Source organism: Platichthys flesus, chromosome 6 (assembly GCF_949316205.1).
Source record: "Platichthys flesus chromosome 6, fPlaFle2.1, whole genome shotgun sequence".
NCBI lineage: Eukaryota > Metazoa > Chordata > Actinopteri > Pleuronectiformes > Pleuronectidae > Platichthys > Platichthys flesus.
The window spans coordinates 17,796,543-17,814,659 of record NC_084950.1 but is presented as its reverse complement, the minus strand read 5'-3'; the positions used below and the strand labels follow the sequence as shown (position 1 = coordinate 17,814,659).

At 44.3% G+C, this 18,117-nt stretch overlaps 1 protein-coding gene across 3 annotated transcripts in view; it reads left to right on the top strand.

Moving 5' to 3' along the window:
* LOC133955766 (A disintegrin and metalloproteinase with thrombospondin motifs 20-like) overlaps positions 1–18,117 on the top strand; it is an 86,537-nt gene that overhangs the window by 23,112 nt on the left and 45,308 nt on the right. For all 3 annotated transcript variants that reach the window (XM_062390780.1, XM_062390782.1, XM_062390781.1), the window contains 6 exons: positions 3,089–3,230; positions 3,859–3,963; positions 14,649–14,794; positions 15,115–15,296; positions 16,694–16,830; positions 17,316–17,433. In XM_062390780.1, coding sequence (XP_062246764.1) covers positions 3,089–3,230; positions 3,859–3,963; positions 14,649–14,794; positions 15,115–15,296; positions 16,694–16,830; positions 17,316–17,433 — 830 coding nt within the window. The remainder of the gene's footprint in view (positions 1–3,088; positions 3,231–3,858; positions 3,964–14,648; positions 14,795–15,114; positions 15,297–16,693; positions 16,831–17,315; positions 17,434–18,117) is intronic.

Below are 18,117 nucleotides of genomic sequence, written 5' to 3'. Positions count from 1 at the left end.
TTAACCTCACCCCAATCTCCTTGTCTTTGGACTGTGGTGGGAAGCTGAACTACCTGGAGAAAGCCCATGCCAACTCAGGGAGAATGCCACAAAGGAAGACCCTGGCCGAACCGTGATTCAATCTGTGTTGCCCCATTGTACACCAAAACACTCTAAAAGCATGATGGCTCTTCTCAGGAAAATGAAAGGGATGCCACTCAATTTCTTTTTAACTCTCACACAATCCCTTTTCACAGTTTAAGATTGTCATTAACTTACTTTACTTGTTGTGACATGGCCATCTAAACAACGTTATTCCACATCTCTCGCAGTGCTCTGTAGACAGGTCAGCACTATGTAAACTATGCGGAGTTGTTATTGCCTGGTGTTGAAAGAGTATTTCCTGTTTGAATCCTGGGGTCTTCCTTGGCTGACCTGAGCGATACATCTCCAGCAGCCCCTCAGCTGTCTCCTTGCAGAGGCTGAGCCCTGCTCCAAAGATGCTGCGCAAATAGTACTCTAGTCACTTTAGCTTGCTTTTCACACCAGAACTCGTAACTTGGGGCCATGGCCTATTCGCCTACTCATTGCCCAGCACCATGGTCACTGATCCTGGTGAAGGGTTTCCTTCAAGATGGGAAATGTCATTTATAATTAGATCTTCCCTGGACATGACCCTTTAATCTTTGCCTCCTTTCCTCTGTTAATTGTGGAGGCCTTCACAAAGGACAGCCTTGTGGTCCAGATGCATCTTGAAGGCTCAGCATTTGGTGACGCCTCATATGGAGTTTTAAGGCTGCGCTCTGCATAGTTTCCAGTGACGAGCTCAAGGTTCAGCGGTCGGAACATTTGACTGAATTTGAGGACACTCTTCATGAATCTATTTATTATCAGGACTGGTCCATATCAGCAGTGTTGGGTTTCTGTGTTTACCGCTCAAAAGCCAAGAGAACTGAACGTCAAATGTCTCTGTGATAAACTTTGACATGCATGATATTTAAAAAAAAACAATGCAGGTATAGTGAAAGTGAAGTAGCACTTGGCTCCAGTGTGTGAGCCACAGTGGTGGGAAATCCCCTCAAGACCAAAGTCTAAGTGCTTTTGAAGTCCGTCTCCAGTCGACAATGAGAAGCATTGATTCAATCTCGCACTTCTACAGTAGCACTCCTGCTCAGTGGGCTGACCTGGTCAAGTGCGTCAATGTTTTGACTGCCCATTTTCCCCTGAAGAGCAAACTCAATCTCCACCACTCACCTACTAGTTTGAAAAAAAGAAAGGCTGAGGACCCCCCTCCCCCCAACCCACCCATTATCTCACTGTTGCTGTAATAATGTGAACACTGAACTCCCGCACCTGAGGACTGATGAAAAGCGTCCCCCTGTTGTGCAGTGTTGTTATGCGTCAGCCCGCTACATAAAGCAGCTATTCATTCTCTCCCTGGCTCTGTGCCGTTTGATTTAAGCCACAAAATCCAAATCTAAAAGTAAAATGCAAATTTCTGACTGTTGCCAACCACTAATTGTTGTGTTTGCCCCTTCTGTCTGAAACCGCATGATCATTAGAAGGGGACACGCCCTGTCATCTTCCATTCCCCACCTCAGAAATTGGCCTAACCATTCTTGAAAACACTAATGTGAAATCGTTATTGAAATTTTTAAATCTATTATTTATTTTTAAAATCAAGGGTCTTTTTCCGTAACATGTTACTTAAAATTCAAATAAACCTCCGTCATTATCTTGTTACAGGGCATCAGACTCTTGCCTGACAGCATACTGCAGTCTCTCTACTGCTGTTTGATTAAACACTGTTCAGCCAGCAATGCTATGTATCACTCAACAACCATAGCCCAGTATATTAAACATGGAAACAATCATTTAATCTTATTTTATGGTAAGCACACTACAGCCAAGTATAAGACATCTTATAAGTCAAGTCTCTATCATGTCATTGTTTTTTTCGTAAATGTTAGACATTACTTTTTAAAACAGGACCACAGAGACCATCTCTCAATCCTCTGTCTGTCTTATTAATAATTCCATTAGTTTCCAGGACACTGATTTGACAGATGACCAACTGCTGGCAGATGCTGTAATATGGGAGTTTCTGTGAGATTCCCTGAAAGGTTCCTCCACAGTCCTCATTCATAGTATTTTCTGCTGCTGATTCATTCTTGTCATGCAGTCATCCCCTCGCAAACCCAGCACTGTTTGCCACAGTCTCTTACATCACGGCTGCAAATGAAAGGGGAAAGAAACAAAGTGACGAGAACTCAGGATAATCCCGTGTAATTATGTGTCCTTCCACATCAGCTGGTGGTGTATGGAGCAGGTGCCGTAGCAGCCCGGCCCAGGATGAAATTTGTCAGTGCAGCGCAGATACGTTGTGTAATGACACATCTATTCATGCCTCAACTTCCAGTTTCCTTTTTTTCCAAAAGTAAACAAGGAGGAGATCCTTTGAGGCTCAGCACGCTCTGCTAGCGTGTTTGTCTAGTGCCTTTTCAGGTCCGTGAAGGCCGAGGAGTTTGTATTTGGAGTGTCTGCACTTACATTTAGTCCAGCTGTGCTTTTATTGTCTCGGTTATTGTTTCATGAGTCAGGGTGTGGCTGACTTAACGCACTGTCTGTCTTTATTCATTGCACTGAAGTGTAACTTAATCAAGGGGCTTTATGATTCCACCTCGAATAAAATGTGGTCAGCACGAAGATCCTTTACAGACTGTATCAAAATGCTGTTTTATTCTGTCTGAGGCAACTGTCACCAGTTTCACAGCATGAAGCAAGCACAGCATTTCCTGACAGGCTCATCAAGGGCAAGTGGTATCAGTCTCCCTGTTAGGTAACCCCACAGACCACCCACAGGGGGAAACACATCTTAGGATGATCACACAATTACACAGAGATGTTTACTTTGTTACTTATGAAAGAGATGACACATGTTGATACTTTTTGGGGTCAGAAAATGCTGGATTATCCTGGGAATTTTCATACCATGATGATGATGTGTGTGTGTGCATGGTGCATATGTGTGTTTGTAAACAGACTTGTGTGGTTTTTATATTCTCTTTTCATTTACACTACACACGTTCTACAAAATTGATTTTTCTAGCACCGGCTACGGAGAGTGCCTCCTCGATGAGCCAGTAGGCAGAACGTACGAGCTGCCCACCCTCCTCCCTGGTCAAATATACAATGCCAACAGACAGTGTGAACTGATGTTTGGACCCGGTTCCCAAATTTGCCCCTACATGGTAAGTTGGCTTGCTATCAAAGCAGAACCACACTGAAAAAGTGAGGATGTAAGACTTCAAGTGGAAGTAGAGAACCTTCATGAACTGTCCGAGAGTCATTCAAAGCAGTTTCTTGTAGGTCAGAAAATATCACAAAAAATGTAACTTAAATCAGTTAATTGTGTGTAGTTTATTATAAAATAGTGTGGATTGGTTTCATCAGTAAATTCCCATGCCTAATGTAAATACAAACAGGCAGATTAACTCAGCCTGTTGTTGACTGCACAGCCGTTAATTACAACCCGGTGCAGAGGCATTCAAATGCATCTCGCACATGTGTGGGAACCAGTGAGGCACAAAACAAAGTGTCAGTTCCTGGCTACTCGGACAAAAATATTTATTAACCATAACATATTAAGAGTTTGATGAAACCAGTAAACATATTTTGGAGCTGATATCACGCACACTTCCTTCCACAAGAAACAAAGCAATATGTTTACACTTAGATTCTGCGGTGGATCCAATAAAAGTCACAGATTAAATTAAAACATTTTGTCTGTACAATGTTCTCACATAATAGACAAGCTTGTTTCCTATTCAGCCACAAAAATGATTAATTGCAAGTGCATGCTTTTTTTCCCATCTGCAGAAACAGTGCAAGAGGCTGTGGTGTACGAGCGCAGAGGGGGACCACAAAGGATGCCGTACGCAGCACATGCCACTGGCTGATGGGACCGACTGTGGAAATGGAATGGTAAGTTGATCTACATGTGGATCTGTGCTGCTTAATGAACAGATCATAGGAACTTGATTCCCTACACTATAACAGTGTGCTCTTTTTTAATGAGGCACATATTTTGCTTAGAATGACACTAACTGTGCATGCTCCAGACCTGTTGTTTGCTGAAAGTCTCAAAGCAGCAACATTAATGTTGTTGGCTCCTGTAATTAGGATTAGACAGTTTGGTAAATGATAATAAATGCCTTTGTGAGTAAAGGGAAAACCGAGAGACTAACAGTTGTTGACCTGTCTGACCTCTATACTGTATAAAAGCCAATCACGGAATAATGTGCAAAACTCTTTCAACTCTTGCATAACGAGATATGTTTGTGCCTTTATCTCATTTTCAATGATATCCTTTAAATGCAAAATTGAGAACACAGCCTAACCATAACCCGCAAAAGTTTTACATACACATGTATCAAAGAAAAAGTGCATCCATTGTATATACCACCTATCCTCTGAGGGTCCCGAGGGTAGCTGGACCCAATCCCATCTGACAGTGGGCGAGAGGCGGGTTACAACATGTGTATCGCCGTCCACACCTATCACCAAACTAGTCTCCAATCACTCAAACAATCAGCATGTTTTTGGGCTGTGGGAAGAAGTCAGAGTACCTAATGAATACATTGACGACATAACAAGCAGGGATTCAAACTGGGAACCTGATTGTTGGCAGGCGACTGTATTGAGATGAGCAAATTAAAATGAACTGAGGCCATTGAAAGAGGTAATGGATGTCAAAAAAGGGATTATACCAATCAGAGGGAGCTTTGTATTTGAGTCCAATTTGCTTATATACATGTGTAAAAATGCATCTTGCATAAGAAACTCCTCATCCTCTTTTTTGAGTTAGTGTTTAATTGGATAACAAAATGAATTATCCTGATGCAGCAAAGCCCACTCATCTGAATATGTTTCCTCCTGTTCCACAATCACCGTAGTTATGAAAGCTCACCTCTTTACAGTGTAGTTAAAATTCAAAATACCTTCCATGTGGCACTGCTGAATACTGATGCCTTTCCCCTCTAGTTCACTTCCTCCACAAATAGTAAGGAATAACTTATCATGCATTACTCTGCTGCCTGCATCCTGGTTGCAGAAACCCATGTAAATGTGGTCAGGTGATGGCCTTAGTTAGAAACTTGAAGCTTTACCCTTGGTGTTGTTACGGGGCCCCAACCCCCATTAGCCTTCGTGTTCTCCTCGCTCTGGGATGCTATGCTAATTAGGGCTGAGACGGCGGGTCAGTCTCTGAGGATACATGGAGAGAAGGGCTGCACAGGAGGGGGCGGAAAGAGAAAGAGGGAAAGAAGAAAGAAAAGACAGATAGAGGGAGCAAAAAAAGAGGGAGAGAGATTCTTGAGAGGGAAAAGGTGAAGACGGAGGCTCTTTGAAAGAGGATGCCGCCCGCCGTTCACAGTTGAGTCACCTTGTTGTGAACCCGTGACCCTAAAACCTCTTTAAAAGGCGGGTGAGTGGGTCAGTGGTCAGGCCGTAAGAGAGCCCAGGCTGAGGCCAGCCAGCGCTCTCACAAAAGATCTCACATCAGTGATTCTGAAGTGCAGGAGGCGGGAGGAGAGGCGGGAGGAGGCGAGTGAGGAGGAGGTACAGGGGGACGAGGATGTGGTGGTGTTTAACATTCGGAACATGCATGAGAGGGCGAAAGAGAGGGAACGAGAGAAGGAGGGTCTCTTTTCTCCTCAGCCCCCTGCCCTCCAGGAGTCCTTTTCAATGTGGGCCCATGCAAGTCTTATATCTTTGATATCCTTTCATGTGGCTCCATCTCCCTGATCACCATGTTAGGCCCTGGATCAGCGCCGTCCAGTGAGGAGAGGTTAACAGGGGATAGCTAACGTCTTAATCCAACTACAACAACCGTACTAAACAGTAATGGTCCAGGGATTGTTGCTCCCACACTGTTCTCAGCCTGTATGTGGGAGAACCAGTTGAGGAGACATGGTGTGAGTTTAATAACAGCAAGTGGTTCGTTGAATAAGCTACAAACCTTAACCCAACTTAAGGTGACTGAGCTATATCACCATGCTTGACAGATCTTCATTGGAATCCTGTAAACACTTTTGAGAATATCCAGATCCAATGCGGTCAGACATTTTGATTAAAGCCAGGTTCCATTTGTTTGAAATCCTTTATAGACGTATAACCATTCAATCCTAATAAGGTCTGTTTCACAGTGAAATCATTTGAGTAAAGTAACATGTGTTACCTTCAAACCATATTCAGCTAAACTGTCTCTTGATGCCAAAACACATAATGAAGTTTTAGCTTCTCCACCAAATACTTAATATTTAATATGCACCAATCTGTTTCACAAATTCCAATATCAATTTCCTGGTGGTATGAGATGAAAAGTCTGAGGATCTCCAAAGACATTGGGATTAATTCTGTTCACCATTGTGATCCCTAAATCTATAACAATAGCTGAAAAAAATACAAATCTGATCCTTTAGTGGTGGTTGATTTCTGTCTACACAAAAATACACAAACAGTTTTCTTTCACTTCTTGTGTGTGTGAGTAGTGGCACCAGCTTTGTTTGTGGTGATGGGGCCCAGGTTTCATCAACATGCAGGGGTCTGTTTGAAGTAGTGTGAGTTGAAAGACAGGGGGACCCTGCACCAACACTCACCTGCCTATACAAGAGCGCTTTTATGTGGTACTTCTGTGTGTGTGAGTGTGTGTGTGTGTGTGTGTGTGTCTGTGTGTGTCTGTGTGTGTGAGTGCATACATACGTGCGTGCAAGTATGTGCGTGTTCCTCATCATGCCACCCTCAAATGTCTGGTTATCTGTAAACCCAGATGACTCTTTTTGATTCTCTTGTGTCAGCACTGTAATGTTCTTTGAATGTCTACTTGTGTCTTTGCTGCGGACTGATGGTTTTGATGTCTTATCAAGAGCTTCATTGTTTTGTTTACAAGACAAGGGGTTATAATACGTCCCCTGAGAAACTGGATGTCAGAGAAAAGGAAGTAAACAACAGATGACTCTGGCGTTACTTTCCAACACTGGAGACAGTACAAACCTGTTGCAATCAAGTTTATTTTCTACTTTTATTGGTGATCATTCGCTGCGTTTGTCACGGAAACCTATTGATACTGAATATAGAATGAATATTTTGAAAATACTGTCAGATTTTTACATTGGCCAACATCGTTGTTGTACTTCATATTTCTGCGACAATTATGTAATTACAGGCGTAGAGAAAATGCACCTAGTAAAATGTTTTTTTCATTTGCTGATGAGCTTATTATGTAGTGTTCTAAAAGAATGAAACTGTGACTGATGTGACTTGCCCTAGCACACCCAGCGCCTGGTTTGATACTGAACTTTTATTGTTCTGCCTGATTGGTGAGTAATCCTGTAGCAAAATTGCCAATAATAAAACATACACACACTTTTAAAGCTGGGGTTGGGGATCCTGGAAAAGCTAGCAAGAGTAGGCTACACATGCAACCGATACATCCCACCCATAAGTTCTCTTGCCAAAGCTACAAGACACATGAACGTGCACTGCTAGAAGCCGACTTCTCCGTGACATACTCTCCAACTTCTGACTACCGTCTCTGCTTCAGTGGTGTAAGCCATCTGTGGGTTAAAGACTCCAGTCACGTGCACTGAGAACATGGACAGGGTGCGTGCAGGGGGGCAGGTCAGTAAGTGATGGATCCACTATCAATTAATCTGGCTGCAATTAAATGATTAGTCGTAATTATTACAGTCCTGCAAGGTCCCACACAACAGCTCTTTGAATTTGCCTTTTTTGTCAGACGACTTTATTTATCGATGGCTGGTAAGAGAACAAGTAAGATAAAAAAAAAATGTCTGGAAACAATGACCAACCTTACCTTTAAGGCAACGCCTCTATCACACCTCCGCAGCACTCCTCCTGACCCCTTCCCATTCTCAAACAGAAGTCATGAGGTCCAGATCTGAGGCTTTACGGCAACTCTGGTCAAGATCCTCGCTCTGAGGTGTCTGCACAGCTCTGACAGGGAGTGTGTGTGTATGTGTGTGTGAGTTTGTGTGTGTGTGTGTGTGTGTGGGGGGGGGGGGGGGGGGTCAGATGTATAGGGGATTACATTCATGGCCTCTACGGGTAAAGACCAGTGGCACACATTATCTTTGCAACCACCACACCACCTCCCCTTTAAAGACAACTTTCCTGGCCTATCATTAGCCCAAAGCCTGTCATGTCATTCTAAACTTTGACACTGGAAACATGATCTCTCGTAAAAAAAAGTACGTGTTTTCTGAACGGCTGTCACCTCTTGAGCCGGCATTGTCAGAGGCTTTTTATGTGTGTGCTTCTATTAGGGTTATGAAACAAAGCTGCGGGCTCGTCGGGTAATTGAGGTCAGTGCTCAGAAAGTTGGGAGAGCGGCACGTCCCCTAAATTAAGAGTTTTTGTTTTTATACAGCTTAGCTAAAATAGGGCACAGGCACGGCAGGGTTCACGGTTAGATTTCTCCTCCTGTGTTCCTTTCTTCTCTGACTATCTCCGCTTCTCCACTTCTGCCTCTTCCTCGCCCTCCTTCCCTCCCTCTCTCCCTCCCTCCTTCCCTCACTCGCTCGCTCCCTCTCTGTTACTCGACGGGCCCTCTCACAGGCCGCCGGAGTGAGTAATGCGGTCACATGACCCCTTGGCGGCGTATGTCATCTAGCTCAGTGGGCCATGCACTAATGAGGGCATCCCATCACTTGCTGTCTATAAATACTGCCACCATCCTCCCTCCCCTCTATCCTCTCTTCCCCCTGGTCTCACTCGCTTACCCGCCTACACCCCCTCTCTGTCCCTCTCACTCTTCAAAGGGATCCTGCCTGTGTGCGTCTCTGTGTGTCTGTGTGTGTGTGTGTATTTGTGTGTATGTTTTGACTGTGTGTGCAAGTATGTACATGTGAATGTTCTGGTGTCCGTTGTATTCATAAACGGTTGTGGGATTATCTAACCTTTAATTCTAACCACACACACATATGCAGATGTGTGCGTCTAGATTAGGGGCCAGCCAACTTGATCAATACGTGCCTGTCAAACTACAGCCGAGCACTTGGCCCTGGATCCACAACCCCACCCTTTGTAGATCCCTTTGCGGCTTCTCACCACATCATCACTCAGTGGGTGGCGGAGAGAAAAAAGTGTCAACTTGAGTGTGGTCTTGACTGAAAGCTCCTCTGAAAGCCCTTTTTTTCCTTGGGGACTTTGTTGCAAAATTACGATTTCAATACAGCAGCGGCTTGCTCAGCTTCTCCCTGAACAAGTGTAAAGCCCCCAAAAGCTTTCCCAGATAATAAGGACTTAATTGAGTGGTTAGTTTAAGTAAATAAACGGGAAGTTGTGTTCGATTTCCAGAACAGTCCTCCGAAAAGAATAACGGCCCGCCATGGTTTCAGCCAATTTAGAGTGAGATAGTGAGGTCTTGAAAAGTGGAGCGGCGGCAGAATGGAGTCTGCTGGCTGAGGCGGTGAGTGTTGGCTGGAGCTCGCTGGCAGCCTGACAGACTTGTCGTATGATGCTGGGATGGGGTGTGTGTGTTTGTGTATATGCGTGTACGTGTGTATTTGGGTGTGCATCTGTCTGCGCTGGAGCTTGGGATTGTGAGACTGGTATCAGTGTCACTCTCAGCTAATCTCTTGATATTTGCAGGATGTTGCCACTTTGATTTACCACCATCACAGACATATCTGTGGATTTGGGCTAACAAGAGGATTGTTGTTTTAGCATTCACATAGTTTGCCGATGGAATTACTGCGTCCGGTAGCCCTGAGTGGAGCTCTGATTGCTGGCTGCGTAGAAGGAGAAAGATGTATTTGTATGATTATAGAGTGGTTCCAAAATGAAGCTACTATTAATGCCCTAATACTCGTTATTTAAGTCAAATTATTATGTGCAAGTAAAATTGTATCTGTAAATATTGACAGTATTACAGAAACGGGAAGCTGAAGAGGCCGCGGCGGACATACAGTGCTTTGTAATGTTGTTATTACAAAGGTGAGATTAAACAATACCAGACTCAGAGCAACATTAGCAATAATCAGGAGGAGTGTTTCCTGCTTCTGTTTCTAAGCTATCAGCATGTTGCTAACTTTGTCTGTCTGCCTTTTAGATACCATGAGTTAACCAGAACCTTTTTGTCTGAGACAACTTCCTTCTGCTGTTTAAATCGAGGATAGTGAGAGCAGAATTTCCAAGCCTTAAATAAAACAACTACAGAAGTCTTTAGACCAATTTAGGGTCACCTCCTTTGGAGTGCATGTTTAACCATAGCCCCACAAAGAGTCTGCCAAGACCGTGACGGCCAAACTGAAATTAAACAACCCATTCTACAGAGGATTTAATTGAGTTGAAGCCTGATATTTGATCTAAAAAGAATGCTCTTAAAACAATTTGGTCTTGATTTTTGCATTTTGTTTTCCCATTTTCTATTAAAATAGAATTTGGTCTAAAGAGGATCCACCCGTTGGAGCCTTCGTTGATCAGGCAAGGATGGACACATTTATTGGGCAAGTTTGAAAGGAGCCTTCTTGTGCCGCTCTTATGCAGCCGTCCATCAAATGGAGCCGCCTCAGGCCCTGGAATCTGCATTTCGGTCTCAATGTTCTATCTCTTTCTTGTCTCAGTTACTGTTTTGATATTGTCTGATAAAAAGGAGACTTGAATATCGCATAATAATTCAACAAGTGAACGTGAACAAGATTAATAACCAATGTTTATGTGTTTTTTTAAGGTGATGATAAGCCACAATTTGCAGTGCATAATCGTATATAATCATCAAATGTCAATGCTTTTACAGTGTGATGGGCTGCCCCCAGGTGGCCAAAAAATTCTGATTCTGATTTTTTTTCATTATTTGTTATATGAATAATTTTTTTGCATTAATGCAGATCTTAATACTAAACAATTTAGCAAAAATACAGTCGACAATACTTTAATGAACACAATATCAGTAAGTGCAGCTTTAAAATATCACAAGAGGAATATATGTATATATATGTTGGAGTGGTCATCAAGAAGAAGCTAGAAAAGCGCATTATAAATACATACCATTTACCATATATGTGTCAGTAGTCCAGAGATGATGATAAGTGAGAAAACCCACAGTAAAAGTGTCGGAACAGCTGAAGGGAAGAAACTACTCATTCACTTTAATGATAACCCTCACAGTTCTCGGAAACATGTGAGGAGAGGAGGGATCAGAGAGAGGACAAACAGGTTAGGAAACAAGGGAAGGGTGATGTAGTAAAGCAGAGAGGTTGATTGCGGTCACGGTCGCTTCATGTTGTCTCTCTTTCTCACCGTATCCCAACCCTCTCATCATTTCTCCTCTGTCTGTCTTCACACACTTTCAACACAGGGGAAAGAGGATATATGAAACCAACAGGTGAAAGGTCTACTCAAGGCCAAAAATCTGTGTAGATTCAATCCGTCAGCTGTCATTTGACTTATAACCGTTTCCCTGTTCACAGATATCTGCATATCGTCTACTCACCTGTATAGCTTCTTTCCACCGGCCCTCGCCTGCGGCACGAGTCGACAGACACGTAAAGAAGACTTTTTGAAAATCAGCAGCAGTGGTCCACTTCGTAACATTGACCAGTTTGTTTTTACTCCAGTCTGTTTTATTGTTGCTGGACTGGCTGCAAAGCAACGGAGGCAAAGACAAATCGGACCAGGCAAGAGGCCAAAGTGAACTCCGAAACCCAGAACCATGAGAAAGACCACGACATGAAAGATGATGCCATTTGGAAACGGCCGTGTTAAAATGAAAGAGTGGAAGGGCTTTTTAAATCGGCCTCCTGCCTTCTCATTCCTGCCCTGATGTATGGCTTGGGTTCAGAAATGAGGTGCTCCCTGCAACCGTTTCCTGGCAATTACAGGGCGCTCACTTCCATCCCAGCCGGCCGAACAGCTCGGAGCAGATGCTGCTGTCCTCAGCTAACCACCGTCAGGGTTTGCTCGCTGCTGGCCACTTTCTACAGCTGAGTTAGTGAGACCGTACTCAGCGTGTTGTTGTGTGATTCGGGATTTTTAGGGGATTGTGTGTGTTTGGGTGCATTACATGTGCATCTACGTGCAGTGAGTGCAAAATGCATGAAGGCGATACCTGCATATGTCTCTGTACGTGTCGGTGAGTCAGCGTGTGTCTTTGAGAGATTCCTAATTTGAAACACATGCTGGTCCCAGCTGGACAGGTTTCTCTCACAAGCGCGTCAAATGTCTCACCACATTCCCAATTGCGGGCCAATTTTGGCGATCTTACTTGGAAAGTGTCGGCCGATGTCCCTAATGCCTGTTTGAGCTTTGCCGAAGCCGCCTGTCACCACAGCGTCTTTCAAAGAGTGTGTTCCAGCACTTATGAAAGAGAGGCTAATTGGAAATGAGCGTGGCCTCCAGATGCCTCCAGACTCTGGGCAATCATTCTCCTACTTAACGCACACACTCACACATGTGCGCGCAGACGTGCACACACACACACACACACACAGTCGTAAGCAGGCTGACATTCGCTCACACACACACACACACACACACACACATAAACACACCCACACGCACATACATCATCTCGCACAGATGTTTTTTTCCTTCCACTCCCCCCTTGTCCTCCTTTCTTCTTTTCACCCACATCACCTTTTCAAGCCAAACAAAACGGTTGTAAACACAGGGTGCCAGCGGGGGGAGTGGAATGTCTCAGAGGCTTACACGGACTTTGGTCCTCTCTGACAGACAGTCCGCCTTGTGTTTGACAGCTCCTCAGGTCCCGCCCCCTGGTTGCACTGCGGTGGTCCCTGCGTGGCCCTTTGCAATTTCCCATAAGGGCATGGAGGGGGGGGGGGGGGGGGGGGGGGTGTATAGAGGGATGCTCACGTCCGGGTTGTCAGTCACTAAACAGAGGTGGGGGAAGGGGATGTGAGAGCTGTTAGAGGAGGGGAAATGTTTGCTTTGCTTTTTTAAATGAGTTTGTTTGAAGATCTCTGATTCTTAAACTCGTTTTTTTTTTTTTAGCTAGAGGATGTTTCTCATCCAGGGTTAGGAGGATCAACACCTGTTTGCCTTTTCGTGGTGTGGAAGCCATTTCTGCTTGTGGATGTTTTATCACATTTTGTTGGTGCCTTCTATTTGAATTGTTGTCTGAATCCATTGTTAGTCCTCTGAGAGAATTAGCAGCACCTTCATGTTTGCATTTACAGTGGAGTCAGACAGGTAGAAAGGCCGTGGCCATGATTCAAACCATGTCTGGATTATGGAAATGTTTGTGGCCTGCTTGGTCCGTACCCTGCAGCTGTTAACACCTGTCTGTCATTGTGCAAAGACTTTACACTCCATCATTAGACCTGCAAGGGTGTAAAAAACACACATGCAACCTAGGCCAGTATAGAAGAGGCCACGGTGCAAAGCCGTGTGTGTGTTTACATGTGTTTGTGTGTATGACTTTGAACTTTTTGCAGATGTTCACCAAAGATGATGGCTGCAAGTTGTAAATTTATCTTAAAGCGGAAATGGGCCAGAGAATGTCCAAGTGATGACTTTGATTGATGTCCTCTCTGGTTTATCGGTGAAATTAGGAAGGTGCACTGGATCATGCAAAGTTCAGTCGGTCTTAGGGGATTGAACACAATGGGTGTGTAGCCAGATGTACTTCTCATCTGGATGAAGCTGGTTGTTGAAATAACAATGTGCACATCAACAATATTACAAAACAAAGTGATCCTCCTCTGGAAGTTGCACCTTCTAAAGTGGTGATCCTATGTCAGGCAAGCAATGAACTTTGTTTCTTTTGTTATCGCAACTCTAGAGTTTCCTTATCGCGGTGCCACTGCCTCCTCGTGCCGGTGTGCCCGGATGGCAGGTTACGTACCCAGACAGACGCCGTCTTGTCCTGCATTCTTTCAGTGAACAGGACCCTCCGATATCTTAGTCGCTGGGAAGGGGATTTGGTTACACACAAAGGGAAGTGGGCCTGCCATGCTTTGCTTATGAAAGCAGTGTTAGCACTTCTTGGCAAAGGTTAGTTAGTGGGTACACACCGTTTGATTCTAGGCACCATATTCTTCACATCTGGTCTACTGTCGGAAAGACCAAGATGATTTAAGATCCATTTAGTCTGGATACGCTTCAAATTTGCCTCCACTTTGTTCTTCTATGTTGCTAATCTAATTTCAAATTCTTTTTGAATATGGATCTACAGCTTTTCTTTTTTTCTTCTATTCCCTTTGGAAGTCCATATTGTAGCGGTGACATGCAATCATCACCACTATAGTTTATTACCCCACACCCCTAATGCATTTGAAAAAATATATTTTGTGCAGCGGCATCAGGTTTCCTTTCTGTCTTCCTCTTTCTTTGTTTCTGTCTGTATCCATGTCTCTCCCTCACACTCCCATTTCTCTTTTGACAGCTGTGGTAGTTGAACACGGTCCCTGGGGGTAAACAATGGCTGAATCTGGATTTCTTTTCAAATAAAGCTAAAGATATAAACAGAGGATTAAGAAGGCAAAGAGGAACACCGCTCCCAGCTGTGCATGCACTTAATCTACACTAGAGCCTCACGGAGTCCACGTTTGACGTCAGGACTGCAGGTGTTGGAGTCATCGTTTTTTAACTGGATATGTGTGTGTGTGTGTGTGTGTGTTCTGGTGCAGTATTGCAGACACGGAATGTGTGTAAACAAGGAGTTGGACCTGCGACCTGTTCACGGGGAGTGGGGTGCCTGGGGCCCCTACAGCGTTTGCTCCAGGTCCTGTGGCGGAGGAACCCGGAGCAACATCAGAGACTGCAACAAGCCTGAGTAAGGAAGAATCACACAGCTAAAGCCTTCACAGATTGTAAATATGGTTGTTACTCTGAACTAGTAAGAGCAGTAGCAGTCAGGCATGATCAAGAGTTGTAAACAAGCTTAAGTGACTAACAAGCCCGTGTGTCGGATCCACTGAGTCTCAACTTGATTTCAAACAACAGGCGTAGCAAGCCTGTTTCCTTAGTGTGAATTCCAAAGTAAACAATGTTGCTCTGAAGTCGTGAAGCTCTAGTCAAACGAGGGCAAACATGGAAATGGAAGTGCAGCCCTTCTGTGATCCATCTCTGTCATTTCATCGTTTCTCCCGCCAGGCCCAGAAATGGCGGTAAGTTCTGCGTGGGTCGCAGGATGAAGTTCCGCTCCTGCAACACCGAGCCGTGTCCACGAGGACAGAAAGACTTCCGCGAGGAGCAGTGCTCCACGTTTGACGGCAAGCACTTCAACATCAACGGTCTACCTCCCACCGTCCGCTGGGTCCCCAAGTACAGTGGCAGTGAGTACACCAATGTGATCCTGAAGCGTGTAATTTGAATGTCTTGTGGTAACTTGAGCCACAACATCAAAGTTTGTGAGTTTGTATTTAAATCCAACTGTACAGTGTAGTTTGAGGCCGGTGTTTCAGTGTGATTGATGCATTAAATGCTCCATTTTTCCATTTTGAAAATCCCCCAGTTATTCATTTTATGTTTGATTACCAGCACTTGGGCTTGTGTAAACCGCTCCGTCCCCATTGTGTGTAGGAGGTTTGTTGAGGCCAAGACACACAGCATTGTGTTGGCTGTGTGTCTGCAGCATTTGCAATGTAATCCATTGATATTTTAACACACTAGTGCACTGTCCATTCTCAACCTGTCCTTTTGGAATGGGGCTGATCTCTGTGTGAATGCTCGACACAACAATCTTCAGACCCAAGTTCAAATCTTTTCCAAATAATAGATCTGTGATTAAACTCAATATAAAGTATGGCAACCAACAAAGCACATGGTGTACTCTTACTTTGTAGACAAATAACTAGACAAGTGGTTCTATGAAACCTGCATGACGGACATCAGCAACCGTGACTCCTGTGAATGAATGCGTCATTCCAATATTTTGAAATAAAGACAATAACATTTTCAAATGATCTGGTGGGCCAGATGTAATTGGTCACAGGCCGCCAGTTGCCAGACACATCTGTCATTTATCCAAGGACCTAGAAGAAGACATGTTCAACTAGCTCCACAGAATGAATTGCTAGGATTATAATTCTTTTATTAACCCTGACCTAATTGAACCTATCGGATGTCCAAAATGCACCAAAATTCAAAAAAGCTCCTCCGTAGGCCACTTAAGAAACAAATGCTACACATTAGTAAGTCTGTGAGGTGAAAGGATAAAAAATCCTTTGTTGATAGGTGGGTGGCTGATGTGTGTGTGTGTGCGTGTGTACATCAGCAACATTGACGCAGTACGCAGCCCGTCCATATGAAGCCATCTGGCAGCGATCCCCCTCGCAGCCGTATCTCATTCCTTGTGGAGATGCCCTGCCCCGCTATGGGAGATTACCATCTGGCAAAGACCACCATGTCTAAGTTACTGCAAGTGACTCATTCCTTTAATTGATTCTGTACAAGCCAACATGCCAAAACCCCAGAGCCAGTACATTGTCAAGAGATTTTCCATGAAGCTTGGACAATTTTGGCAATTCTAACAAAGAGTCTGCAGAACTCTGAAAAAAATTCTGTAAATAGGCTCAAGATCAAAAATGTGAAGTTATGTTTTGTTTTATTTTAATCAGTACGGGCATGTCTTGAGATGACTTCCATCTTTTTACTGTTCAGGATTTTTGTTTTAATCATCTTATTAACTGAGAGAGCTGCGGTCCTTTCTCTCTCCCCCCCCTCCATGCAGTACTGATGAAGGATCGCTGTAAGCTCTTCTGCCGGGTGGCTGGGACGATGGCGTATTATCAGCTGAAGGACCGCGTCACCGACGGCACGCCGTGTGGCCCAGACACGTACGACATCTGTGTTCAAGGCCTCTGCAGGGTATGTTTGTTTCTTTCTTCTTTTCTAATGAAATTACACGCGCGCACACACACACACACACACACACACACACACACACACACACAATAGATTCCACTAATGTTATCATGGTGTGTAGCGTCAGATATGTTTTGGTTAAAGTTATATCTTGGCTGAAGAGGAATTAAGGATGATACCGACACAGAAATACAAACCTAGTCTCAGCCCTTCTAGTATTATAACACAACATTAACAGCTACAAAATATTTGTATGTCACACAGGTACAGACCTCAGGAATCAGGAATTGTGCATGGAAATTGGACATATAATTCAGTCATTGTGAATTGAGGCCCCTTTATTGCCCCTATTTAGAAAAATCCTAGATCCGCCACTGAGGTCACATTTTAAGAACACCTGCTTTTGCCAAGCCAGGCAAATCTACACTTTGAAAACTTTGAATTAAGTAATCGCAAATCATACATTGTCATTCTGTGTGGCTCTCTAGCAAGCGGGCTGCGACCACGTCCTCAACTCCAAGGCAAGGAATGACAAGTGTGGAGTGTGCGGCGGGGACAACTCATCGTGTAAAACCCTGGCTGGGACCTTCAACGATGCACAGTATGGTAAGCCCCACCCCCCCCACCCCCGATGCTCACATTACATGTACAGTGCACCTAATAGCTGAGGGTTCACAAAAAAAGGTGTTGCTATTTAACAAACTGTACATCAGCTGCTTCTGCAGATGAGCTATGAATTATGTGATCCACGGTAAACACAGACGAGCCGGGCGAGACTTCAGTTCCACGCGGCTGCAGCGCTGACGTGCCGTTTACTCACATTAGGCACTGATGTCATGTCTGGTTTTTGTTTAAACGTATTTCAGCGTTGGTACGTGTCTCGGACAAATTTAGGAAAAACTCAGACCACCGATCTTCTCTGAAGCCTTGGAAACTGATTAATACAGAGATCTCACTCTTTCAGGTCGAGCAAACACAAACCTGACATCAGCCCTTTGAGCTGTCCTGCTAATACCGAGCTTTTTGCACTGCAGCCAACTGCTGATTGCATCCGACCCCCCCCTTTTTTTAAGTGCGAGCAGAAACAGCAGAAACATTAGCATAAAAGCCCTGGGTGAGGCTTCAGTCATGTTAACTTCACCTTAGTTTGGCGCTGAGCTTTTGCGTCTCTTTCAATCTGCTTTCTTTCTCCCGCCTGTTGGCCATTTGAGGGGGGGGGGGGGTTTGAGGAGTGTATTGAACTGAACCAGACACTGAACTTTCTGGCTTAACCTGAAGAAAGAGAACACG